General features: G+C 30.6%; 1 protein-coding gene across 2 annotated transcripts in view; it reads right to left on the bottom strand.

The window, feature by feature from the left end:
• Positions 1–11,570: 11,570 nt before the first annotated feature.
• LOC117174731 (GPI-anchored CFEM domain protein A-like) overlaps positions 11,571–12,558 on the bottom strand; it is a 9,648-nt gene continuing 8,660 nt past the window's right edge. For both annotated transcript variants that reach the window (XM_033364055.1, XM_033364056.1), the window contains one exon: positions 11,571–12,536. In XM_033364055.1, coding sequence (XP_033219946.1) covers positions 12,262–12,536 — 275 coding nt within the window. In that variant the 3' untranslated portion in view covers positions 11,571–12,261. The remainder of the gene's footprint in view (positions 12,537–12,558) is intronic.

The following is a 12,558-nucleotide window of genomic DNA, read 5'->3' as shown; positions in this document are numbered from 1 at the left end:
CTCTGCTCTAACGAACGCTGCATATTCGGCTTGCACCACTCATAAAAACACGTCGCGTGAAAATGCCGGTCCTGACTCTCCAAGTGCTCGGATACAACTGACCAGCCGCTCGTTCGTTAGCTAGTAACGCCCTCTACCAAATCCAATCGGTGCGCGCATGCTCCGAAGCACAGTCGCAGCAGGAGAAAATCAGTCCTATTACTTTCCGGACAAACTCTGTATCTTCACGGACTTGAGTTCAAGATTGTGACCGACAACAATTCTCTTAAACAAACTATGGAAAAAAGGATATATATCCTGGAATTAAAATATGGATATCATCCAGGGATACGAATGCAGCATGAGGACACATTGAGCCGCGCATTTAACGTTTCCATAGTGGAAGATAACCTGTTCGGATGGAACCTTTTAGTGTGTCATTTAGGTCCTGCTAAAACTAAAGAGATAATCCTTTTCCCCTGATACTGGATGAGTCTACGGATATTTACATATTGTTCCTAAGGGTGACGTACCATTCACGATCGTACACATTGACGAATGTGGTCTTGTTGATAATGTAAATGAAAAAGTAGCCAAGAAATACGTGTTCCTGGTCTTTGATGCGTTTACAAAGTTCGTTAAATAGTATGCCCCGAAAACTGCTTCGAGTCAGGAGGCAACAGGTTGCATTAGTCAGTATTTTAAAATGTATAGTCGGCCGAATACCCTAGTGTCTTATGGAGGTAGCGTCTTTACTTCTATAGAATTCGCTGATTTTCTGACTGAAAATTATATCAAGCACGTTCTAATATCGACAGGCTCCCCGCAAGCAAACGGCCAAATCGCACGGATTAATAGAGTAATGGCTTCGATGCTGGCCAAGTTAACTGACGATAAGTCGGGTGTGCAGTAGTGTAAGACGTTAAAGAGCGTGGCGTTTTCTCTTAGCGACACAATCAAAAAATACAGAAAGCCTACCCCAAGTTGCTTATTATTCAGTGTAAATCAGCGCGGCGAGTCAGTCGACGATGTTAGGGAATTCTTCGAGAACCATGTTCAGGAAAATTCTCAAGGCCTAGACAAGCTAAGAAAAAATATAAAACATTCTTTTTTTAATTTTAAAGCACAAGAATAATGATAATTATTGCGATAAAAAGAGAAAAGAAGCGCATAAATACGCCGACGATGATCTTGATATGCTACGCAATTTCGATTGTACCCCTGTAGCATATAAAGTTACAAAATACTTTGATTCAACAGAGACGTAGTAGCTCATAGAGAGGCTCACCAAAATACCCAGAAATCCTATAAAGAGATTCGAGAGGCTAAAAATATGCGCCGTTGGATTGAAGGCGACGATTATATATACACACGTAATTGTTTGAACAATTAACTTTTTTGACCTAATTCAATTATTAGTTCACTCTACGTAAAAAGTTTACAAAAGTTAAAATTTTCAAAAATGATAGAGAATTACTATGGAAGAAGGTAGTTCTAAATAATAATAATAATAATAATAATAATAATAACTTGTTTTACCAATTATTTCTATTAAATTCTCTTAATTTTTACGTGCTCTAAATAAAAAGTCACAAAAAGTGGAATATTTCAGAAAAACCTGAAGTTTCTGTAGAATTATTATTGATGTAAAAAGTACAAATTTCGTCGTTTTTTTTAATATACATATTTATTGACATGAGATTATAAATTTAAAACCTTGGCATAAAAATATATAAAAAGGTTTCTTAATAAAGCATTTGATATCCTGGATTACGAATATCTAGGTTATTTTTCCAACATCAAGGTTAGTTTTTCTTCGAACACTTTTTGTCATTATTAATCGTTTATTGCGTTCTAATCGGCAGCTATAAAAACATACTAGGTAACAGTTTCTCAATATATCTTGTTGTTTGTTTTAATAGAGTTAAAAATATTACACCTTCGCATCGTTTAATTAAACTTTTCTTTTCATAAAAAAATTACCAATTTTTTATTTATCTTTGGTGGCTGAATTTCGCTAAATAATTCCGTACAATTTGAGCAGTAATTTCTCAGATTTTATCAATTTTTATTTCAGAAGAAAAAGAACAAAATCTAAATTACATTTCTTTACGCACTCAAGTTGACACTCTTCGTCCATTTCAAAATTTTTTCTTATAAAAAAAGTGTAAATTGAGGAGACCGATGCAAGAACTCTTTAATCTTTCAAAACCGCGTATTGTCCACTTGGGACAATATTTCCATTACAAAATCACCAAAACGTATAACAAAATACACCTTGCGTATTCAGCTTGATGCAACCGACAAATTTACCTGATGAAACTTTTATTCGATAATTTTTACCCAAGATAAGCTATACAACTTTAGAAATTTTTCCTCGGTTTCGAGCGCTTAACAAATTGTTGCATCCGTCAAACTCATAATAATTTTGAATAAAGTGATTCTGTCGGAGAAATCAGAGATTAGGAATTAAATTTAAATAAGAATTTATATTTTCTCGACATCGACATTTTTTGTTTAAAACTTCTAAGGATTTATTTTTTACGGATTTCGAGAGCCATATACATTATGAATTAAAATTTCTTATTATAAATTAATTAATAATTATAAATATAGTAATAAACTTATTGAATATATGAATACTTTTACAGTATGAAGAGTACAATTCCAAGTCGGCCACGACACGGATGTACACATTTGGGCACGTGTAAAATTGCTTCATGAAAATTACATCGTGAAAATTCTGATTTGCGTGAAGCTTGAAAATAAGGTACTTAGAATATAGATATTTGATATTATGTTTACCTATAGAATTGAGGATAGCAGTCAAGTATAAGACCAGGTTACGGACAATCCTCATTTTATCTAATTAGAGAAACCACTGGCTAATTAATCAATTGAGAATGTTATTAACAATTTACCTGATGATAATTAATATTCTATTGCCTTATGAGCATACTTAATTTCTACTTAAAGTCGTTCTTTCTTGTATTAAAAGCGCCAAGGTTTTCCTTCTGACATATTTACATTTGATAAGAGTCGGTTTCAACAAAAGAACTTGGCAACAATTTTGCCAAAACTGACGTCACTATTTATGAAGACTTTTATGTTTAAAAAAAATGCGATATGTTTCAAGAAAAGCTGATACGCTGACTTATTATTATGGGAAAAGTATTCCGTATAACTGTATACTTTGTGATTTTAAAAATAAGCTAATAATATTTGAATAAAGTTATTTATTTAGGAGAATTTTTCTTTTGAAATAATTTACGTAACGATTTAAACCATGGATATTTTATAATTTTAAACTCAAGAATAGTAAAGTTGTAGAAAATATCTTCAAAGAAAACATAAGCCACAATTTATTAAAATTCAATCGTTTTTCAAAAATTAGTGAGAAGTGGAAGTAAAAAATTCGATTGCTACAAATTTTGAAATAATTACTATTCCTTGCAAGTTTACATTTCTTAATGGTAATTAATGATTTTATTTTAAATAATATTACTAGTAGCAGAAAGCTACTTTCCTTCAGCTGCAATAGATGAACTTTTCATTGTTAATAAATCAAAGCTTCTTACAAAAAATAAATTCATACAAAAATGGCCCAATTGAATTTGAATTTTTTAAATAAATTTCCTGATATACTTAGAAAAGAAATGACAAAAAGGTGATCAAAATCGGTTAACATTTTTCGTGAAGTATTTTCATTTAGTGGAATTTTAGAAGCAAATTTTTTTGATTTATTAGTATTTCTGAAACTGTCAAATAAATTTTAATGAAACTTGGAGGTATTGTGGACATATTTATTAATCTTATTATAGGAATACAGAAAAATATATTTTCTACATTTTAAACAACAACAAAATCGTTAAAAATATTTAACTTCAATTTTTCGCCAATATAGCACCTTTCTATTTTTCCCTACACGGTTAAAAATGTTTTTTGAAATTCTATAACATTTTTACATCAAAATCGTAGGGTAAAATTGCAAAAAATTTGAACAAGAAATCAACTAAATTAATTGAATTCAAGAAATTCATTAAATCAAACGAATTGAAGGAATTTACATCGATAAAATTCTACAAGTCGATGAATTCCTTGAATTCGCGAAATTCAAGGAATTTACGGTAATCACGAAATTCAAGATATTTACGGAACTCATTGAAGTCACGCAATTCGCAGAATTAATTGAATTCTCGGAATTCACGAAATTGATGAAATTCACGGAATTCCTGGAATTTACCAAATATGCGGAATACAATGATTTAATGGAATTCACTGAAACCGCTGAATATATGATATTCACGGGATGCGCTGAATTGAAGGAATTCATTGAACTCGGTGAATTTGTGGAATTAATGGAGTTCATGGAACTCAAGGAATTCGCTAAATTGACTGTAATCTCAAAATTTACGTAATTCAAGGAAATCTCACAATTCGCGGAATTCATGGAATTTGAAGAAATTCACGAAATTCGTGGAATTTACCTGCATCGTGAAATTCACGGGATTGATGGAATATAAGGAATTAAAAAATACGGGATTCAATGATTTCCGTGATTTACATCAATTTCCCAAATTCCATGAATTTGGTGAATGACTTGTACTCTTCAAATTATTTCAATTCCCTAAATTCTCTAAATTCTGTGAATTCCGTGAGTAATGCACATTCTATAAATTCCGTGAATTTCTCGAATTTTTTGCTTTCCGTGAATTTTTTTGAATTTCGTGAATTCCGTTAATACAATGAATTGTGAGAATCCCATGAATTTCTTTAATTTAGTGGATTCTATGAATTCCATGAATTCCAAGATTTTCTTGAATTCTGTAAATTCGTTAAATTTCGTGAATTCCAGGAATTCCTTTGATTCTGAAAATTCCTAGAATTCTATGAATTCCGTAAGTTCCTTTAGTTCCATGAATTCGGCGTGTACCGCAAATTCCATGAAATCCGTGAATTCTGGTAGTTATTTGAGTTCCATGAATTCCTCGAATTCTATAAATTCTGTGAATTCCGCGAATTCCTAAAATTTAATGAATTCCTTGAATTCAATGAATACGCGCGTTATATACACAGAAAAAACTGAAGTTAAATCTTGTTGCTTCTAAAATTAACTGCTGTTAAAGTTTACATCTTATTTGACGAAAGTTTTGCCGAGGTTAGGAGAATAATTCTGATACCATTTAGCAAAAAGAAATAAAAAAAAAAGCAACTGACAGGTGGGAATCCCCAGTTCTCTCCAATTTGATAAAGTGAAACGGCGACAGATGGCGCAGGCGTCGCAATTCTCGAAACATCTCGAATAAAATTAGAGCGATTATAAGGCGAAAGATTATCCTTGCAAGGTTAAAAATAGGAAATTATCCTAGATTAATGTAAAGTTCATCCGGTAAGGGTAATTTTTGTTGCGATGAATCTTTCACCTGGAATCGATTTAAACATTATCTTTCTTTTCTTCTTCGTACTAGACATTAACCAAAATTTTGGTTCCATCAGAAAACTTCTTTTCTTTTTTTCCAGGTACTAATGTCCTGAGAAATTATTTACATTTGTTTCTAATTTTTCGCTTTAGCAGGTGTCAAGATATCCAGCCGCAAGTATGATACAGAAGAGTTACTGGCTCCTGGACTTGTACTGTAAAATTCTACTACATGTGAGGTACCATATCGATGCTTGCAATTGCAAACTACTATTATTATGTATTGTAGCCTTTTTTTTCGTTTTCGAAATTAACTTCCAATACATGTAGTGAAAGTTTGAAACATAAATTTTTAACTGTGAGTGAGGATATCTAAATTCAATGATTATAGTTTCAATAAATCTCAATGTCAAAAGGTTGAGAACAATTATTACAGAAATTATTATATTAAAAAATACAATTCAAGAGAAAATCTTTATGCCACGTTGTTCACTTGATGAAAGATTGTTTCTAGCACTAAAAATTTAATAAATTTAACCTATGGTTCTTTTAAGTACATTGTATTTTAAATAATTTTCATTTAAAATTTGAATCAATAAAAAAATTATTATATCTTTTATGAAATAAACCAATTTTTTGTGAAAATGTTGTTTATTTAGTTATATGCTAACCCCCTTCAGTTTTTATTAAAATCAGATCTCGGAGAGAGAATAATGTCTATGATAGAAAAAATTCAGTTGATATTATCGATCTTGTTCTATGAAAGAAAATCAGTTATTTTGTATGAGAAAATTTTGAAACCTACGTAAAACGATTATTTGTAGATAGTTTTTCTAATGGAATTTTTTCTTACTGATACTTCTCATCAATTCTTTTTTAAATTGTTGAATTTTAGTAAATCCTGGCTAATGTTTTCAGCTCAAACATTCCCTAAGATTCTGCTTTTATGAATTTCGAAAGTAACTAAATAACGTTTAAATATCTCAATTTTCTCGAAAAATGTATCGTTAAAAAACTGGTTTTAACTAAATCAGCCATAAAAAATTTACTTTTAAACTTGGAAAGAGAGTTGTAGAAAACATGTCTTTTCTCAAGAAATCAGGAATTAACTTTTCGAAATAAAAACTTATTCCAAAACCTTTTTTCACAATATTTATAAAACCACACTTTGTTAACAATTTTGTTGAAATCAGAAGAATTTTTTTTATTCTGCAAATTTTAATTGCATTTAAAATGCAAACAGCTTCTTTGTCGAAATCTGCAAAAATAAACATATTGTTTAAAAATTATTACGCGCATTTTTTTTGTAAATTTGTAAATCTTTAGAACATAAAATTTATCTTCTGAATTAAAAGCCAAATCATCTAAAATGTCCTAAAAAATCTTGTTATCGGTACCACTAAGTCAGTTAGAGTGCTTTACATTTTTTTTATTATTTCCTTTACTTATCTCTTTAAAAGTGTGCATAAGTTTACTTTTTACTATATAATTATATACTGTGGTAGCAAATTGTTAAAAAAAGAATTATTCCATAATGTGAAAAAGAATATTGCTATTAAATTTGTTTTTCTTTGGTCAATAATGTTTTGAAACATTTAAAAATATATTTTACCATGGAATGAAAGTATTTTTATAAAAAATTTGATTTCAAAACTTGACATTGCGGAAAATTCGTAATATTTTTCATATTAATAGACACTTTTTGCCTACATTCTGATTGAATTTGTTTGTAACAATTGAATGGATCAATACAAAAAATATTTGTACTCTGTGAGTCTCGGTTGATTAATTCAAGACTATGTAAAGTTCAGTTGAGCAGGTATTAAAGCGTAACAAAATTGATTGTAAAAAGTTAACTTATTTCATATTTTAAGTACAAACTTGTGTTTAAACAAGTAGATAAGGTTCTTGAATTGTATTTTCAAAGTAACTAAGAAGACAACCATTTTTCCGGTTAGCAATTCATCACTTATTTATAATAATACGTTCGTCACCGCATTTAATAAATCGAATTTTTTTCTGAAAAAAGAGCTTCTCCTTTTGCTCCGCTAGGAATAAAACCACAGAATTTCCAATCGTCGGTGTGTTAAAAATCTTTTGATCTTTCTAGTAGCTTAATGGAAAAGCGACCGACCGACAATCAGAAGTTCCGTCGTCTGATTCCCAGTGGGGTGAAAAGAAAAGCTCTTTTTTCAAAAATAAAAAGTAATTTAAAATTTTTTAATTCATAATTCCATCTTGTCCGTAGAGATCTTAAGAAATTCTGTTATTCTGTGATAATAATACAGATTCCTTGAGAATTTTTTTACATGAGGAATTCTTTGTCAAATCGATCATCCCTCTGCCAAAAATTAAGTTTGGCCTCTTCCAAACAAACAACATGGCGTACCCAAAATGACAGCTGAAAGAGGGAATTAAAACAAATTAGATACCTAAATTTCATGGGATAGAAGCAACCTAAAAACTATACATCCCAAATTGTTTAAAATGTTCGGCTTGAGCATGTCTCAGTTTCGAGACGGAGCCAGATTTCAATTTATGTTTTGGAGACACGTTTCTATGTTTTAAAGAGATAAATTTATCTCTTGAGTCCAATCCTTGTGTATACCTGTACTAACAAAAAGGATCATTCTGACTGTCATCAAAGCTAATATTGGTTAATTATTAAACAATATTGTATATTTTTATACAATATAATTATTTAATCCACTCATTTACGGATTTTCATTTGTATTCTACTTGTTTGACGATGATACCGAAAATGTTCTTTCTTTTTAATTATTTTTAACGGCTTAGCAGATCCTTCTAGAAAATTACAATTTTTTTTTTAAGACAAATTTTAAGGGTTATCAGACCCACAGATTATGAATCTTTTAATTAAAAATAACTAATTTAATAATTACAAATTTTTAATTCATCCATTTTAATCTCATTTATGAGCCGAAAAAAGTTCGACCATTTGAGCTAAAACAAGGCTCGTCTTGAGACAAGTGAACGCCGTCTTACCCAAAACAAGGCTCGACTTGAGACAAGTAAACGTCGTGTGACATGTCGTGGTCATAACGGTAAGACGAAGGCCTATGTCACGACTTAGTTTTGAGACGCAGCCAGACATCGATTGCTTGGAGACGAACTCAAGACATAACCAAGTCGAACTCAAACCCCCTATTGTCTCTCTTTTTGTAAACAAAAAATAGTAAAATAAAATGAGCATCCCAAGCTATAACTTATGATCTATTGAGTTTTCTTGAGACTCCTTTTGTTACATGAAATTTTCGTATATATCTTTTGAATATTCTCATCAGAGAAGGTATTAGATTTCTGTAAAATTTGACCCCCCAGTTTTTGTCAAATGTCCACGTTTTGAGACCCCCTGAATCCTAAAGCAGGTTTTTACGAATGTGTCTGTCTATATGTCTGTTATCTGTATGTATATCTGTCTGTGAACACGATAACTTTTGAAAAAATGAATCTATTAGATGGGCCTTTAGTACACTTTTTTTATTGTCCTAAACTAAAGGTCAAGTTCGTTAGCCAGCCATTTTGGATACAAATTCAAAAAGTGGGCACATTTTGAATATTTTTAGACCACTATTTCAAAAATTCCAAAATTCTCTGTACGGTTATTCATAATATTCAAAAAATCGAACAATTTATCCTAATGAGTTTTTTTATAATATCCAAAATTACCAGAGTTATAGCATTTACAAAATTCCAAAAAATACACGAAAATGAATATTTTAAGCCACATAACGCACGATATCAAAAAATTCAAAAGAAGAAAAATGTTGCTTTTTGAACGCCGTACATGATTATCATAACAATTTTTTGAATTTTTTTGAGAAATAAAAATTTGATATTTTGACAGCATATAAAATTATGAAAAATCCAAAAATTACATTTTTCGGCCAAACTATGCAATATACGGTAAAAGATAAAGAGCTAAAAATTGTGCATTTGAAAAAGATCTCCAAATTTGTTTTCAGCCACTTTTTGATAGGATGTGTTTTGGCTCTAATTATGAAAAACATGATTAACTATAAAAAACAAAAAAATCTGCCCGCTTCGTGGGCACATTCTAATCACAACTTTTGTCATTTAATTTCTTTTTCGTCTCGTGTGTTTGGTTTCAAAATATTTAATTAATAATTTGTTATTTTTTCATGATAATTAATTAGATTGGCCTTTGGTACACTCTTTTAGTGTCCTAAGCTAAATGCCAAGTTCGTTGATCAGCCATTTTGAATACAAATTCTAAAAGTGAGCGTATTTTGAAAGTTTTCGAGACCACATTTTTTCATGATTTAAAAATTCTCTGTACACTTGTTGATATTACTGTAAAATTAAAATGTTAATTTTCGAAAGCCCTACAAGATTATCGTAACTTTTTGAATTTTTTCGAAAAATTGATAATTTAAATTTTGATCAAACAGTAATAAAAAATTGTATTTTGTTGTCAAACTATGCAAGTAAGAACAAAACTTATTAGACAAACATTATGCACCATAAAAATATCTACAAATTTGTTTTCAATCACTTTTTTATAGGACACGTAGTTTTTTTTTTATTTATAAAAAAAAAGTGAAAACACAAAACTTAAATTTTTCGACACATGACACAAGCTAAGAAAAAACAAATAAATAACATTTTTTTATTGATAGTAGAGAGCAACAATTTTTATTAATGGTTATTTTGTATGATTGGTAGTTTCTATTTTAATCGTGAATAACAACATTAAAAATAAAAAAATTAAATTTTTGATAAAATGACACAAGATATAAGAGAAAGGTTGTTTAACCCAAAAAAATCTAAAATTTGTTTTGAAATAATTTCTTGATAAAACGCCTGGTTTTCGTTTTAATCGTAAAAAATAACATTATAAATAATGAAATTGACTGTTTGGAAAAACGGCACAAGATAAATTAAAATATTCATAAGGACGTATGTTCCAAAACGTAGCTACAAAATTTCCTTCACCTATTTTCTTCATACGCCAGGCTTTTTTCTCATTTATATTTTCAAATTCAAAACATGAAAAATAAACAAAAATTATGATTCAATGTATTAGAAGCGCACTTTCTGAATCAAGCAATTTGATACGCAACCATTCTTTAAAAAACTAAAAACGTAGAAGCTGAATAATTTTAATATGTCTTATAAAATAAATATAATATTTGAAAAAATACTGAAGTGTACAATTTTCAATTATTAAAAAAAATTTTAATATAATATTTCCAAAACAAACTTATTTAAAATAACCACTTTCAAAATAAATCAGTTCTACATTTTGTACAATCATAATTCAATAAATTCAATAATCACTTTTGAAATTAATTAGGGAAAAATTAAAGAATCTTCAAAAGAATTTGATCAAACGCCTCCAAATTTAGGGTGAGTTTTAAAGACGTCAAGATGAATGAAATAAAAACTTTAAAAAACTTTATCAAATGAATAGAATTGAGTAAACTTAGAAGAATGTAAAAAATTTAGAATAAACTAATAATAATTAAGGTTGAATTTAAAATGAATTGCCAAAATATTTTCAAATTTTTTTAAACGGGACAATAAAATTTCGTCTGTTTTAATACCAATGCAAGTTACGAATTATAATAATATACATTTATAGGAATGATATAAAATTCAGGGATAAACTCGAGTGCGAAGCATGAGATACGTGATGAGAATGTGTCCGTTAAAGCCGAAGGAGCTTTAACAAAAGAAAATTCACAATCCTTAAATTACTGTTGTAGATACTTTTACCTTTAGTTTTAAATAGTCTGTGTTGAAAAGTCGAGCGCATAGCGTGAGGTAAATACAATATCGAGCGCGAAGCGCGAGATAAATATACTGTCGAGCGCGAAGCGCGCAAACTTACAGTCGCGCCCCGTAAGCGCGCTCAGAGATGCAAGCAGATTTTTTTTCTTAGATTCCCCTCTTTTTGCCGCAATTTTGGGTCCGCCATGTTGCTTATTTATAAAAAAGTAGAGGTCCTAAGATAAATTTTGAGCCACGATAATAATTTTTTGATGGTCTCAATTTTAGGGCAGAGGGGTGTTCGATTGGACAAAGAATGCCTTTTTTCAGGATTATGATGCAGAAGTAGCGGCGAAGGTATGTGTTCAAGAAAAATTAAAATCGTTTTAAAATTATTTTATTATACACGCTACCGACGAATAGAATCGAACCATTATCCGGTTTACCTAGTAAAAATTAGTCTTTACTTCTAAAGGAAATCTAAATTCCTGGAGAACACTTTTTTAAAATACTAATTATAAAAATTCATTTATCGATCTCTTACGAACTGTTGAAGTTAGAGTACAAAATTCCTTGGAAATCGGTATTTCATTTTTTTCTTTTTCACTTGATAATCAAAGAACGGACGAGCCCAATCTGAAATTGCGCACCGAGCCTAGGCTCGGCTCTCTCATAGCGGAGAACCGCTGCGTGGCGGAAAGTGGGGAGAGCGTACACACGTCGGACACATCCGACGCTTTCCCACCATTTCTCTCCATGCGTCGCGCCGATTCTGCGCAACGTAGAAGCCGAGCCTAGGCTCAGTGCGCTACTTCAGACTGCTCTCGTCCACTTTCTGGTGATAAGTTAATAAATCCTAGAGTAAATTACTCAAACTAGCGCTCATTTGAAGCAAATTTTTTATTACATTTCCAGCAATTTAAAAAATATATATCTATATACGGAATGCTACTATCATTATTTCAAGGTCAAAGCTAAGTTTTGATCGTTCTTCCGGTTCTTTTACCGATACTATCTTTTGGTAATTTACCTATATTTTTTGGTACATGAAACAAATTTTTTAATACTAATGCTATTACAACTTTTTTCTATCAAAAAATTGAAGCCATTCAAGTGGCGGAAGAAGATGAAAATGAAGTGGCTGAACTGATGACTCCATTTCCAGTCGAGATAGTGTCAGATTTTGTTTGAGCCACAGATTGTGCACTTGCAGGCCCCGCATCGATACCAGCAGCTGCATTCGCAGATGCAGTTGCACTTCCAAGTGCACCACTTACTCCACTTGTTAAAAAATGCGAACCTTCATTTGCACCGGCTCCTGCATTGGCATTGGCTGCACCCATGCTAAATCCATCAAAACGATTTCCCATCATAAAAGGACCGCCTGAAAAATTGTATTATTATAA

This window comes from Belonocnema kinseyi, chromosome 6 (assembly GCF_010883055.1).
Source record: "Belonocnema kinseyi isolate 2016_QV_RU_SX_M_011 chromosome 6, B_treatae_v1, whole genome shotgun sequence".
Taxonomy (NCBI): Eukaryota; Metazoa; Arthropoda; class Insecta; order Hymenoptera; family Cynipidae; genus Belonocnema; species Belonocnema kinseyi.
Note: the sequence above shows the minus strand (reverse complement) of the source record. Positions and strands in the feature narration are given on the sequence as shown.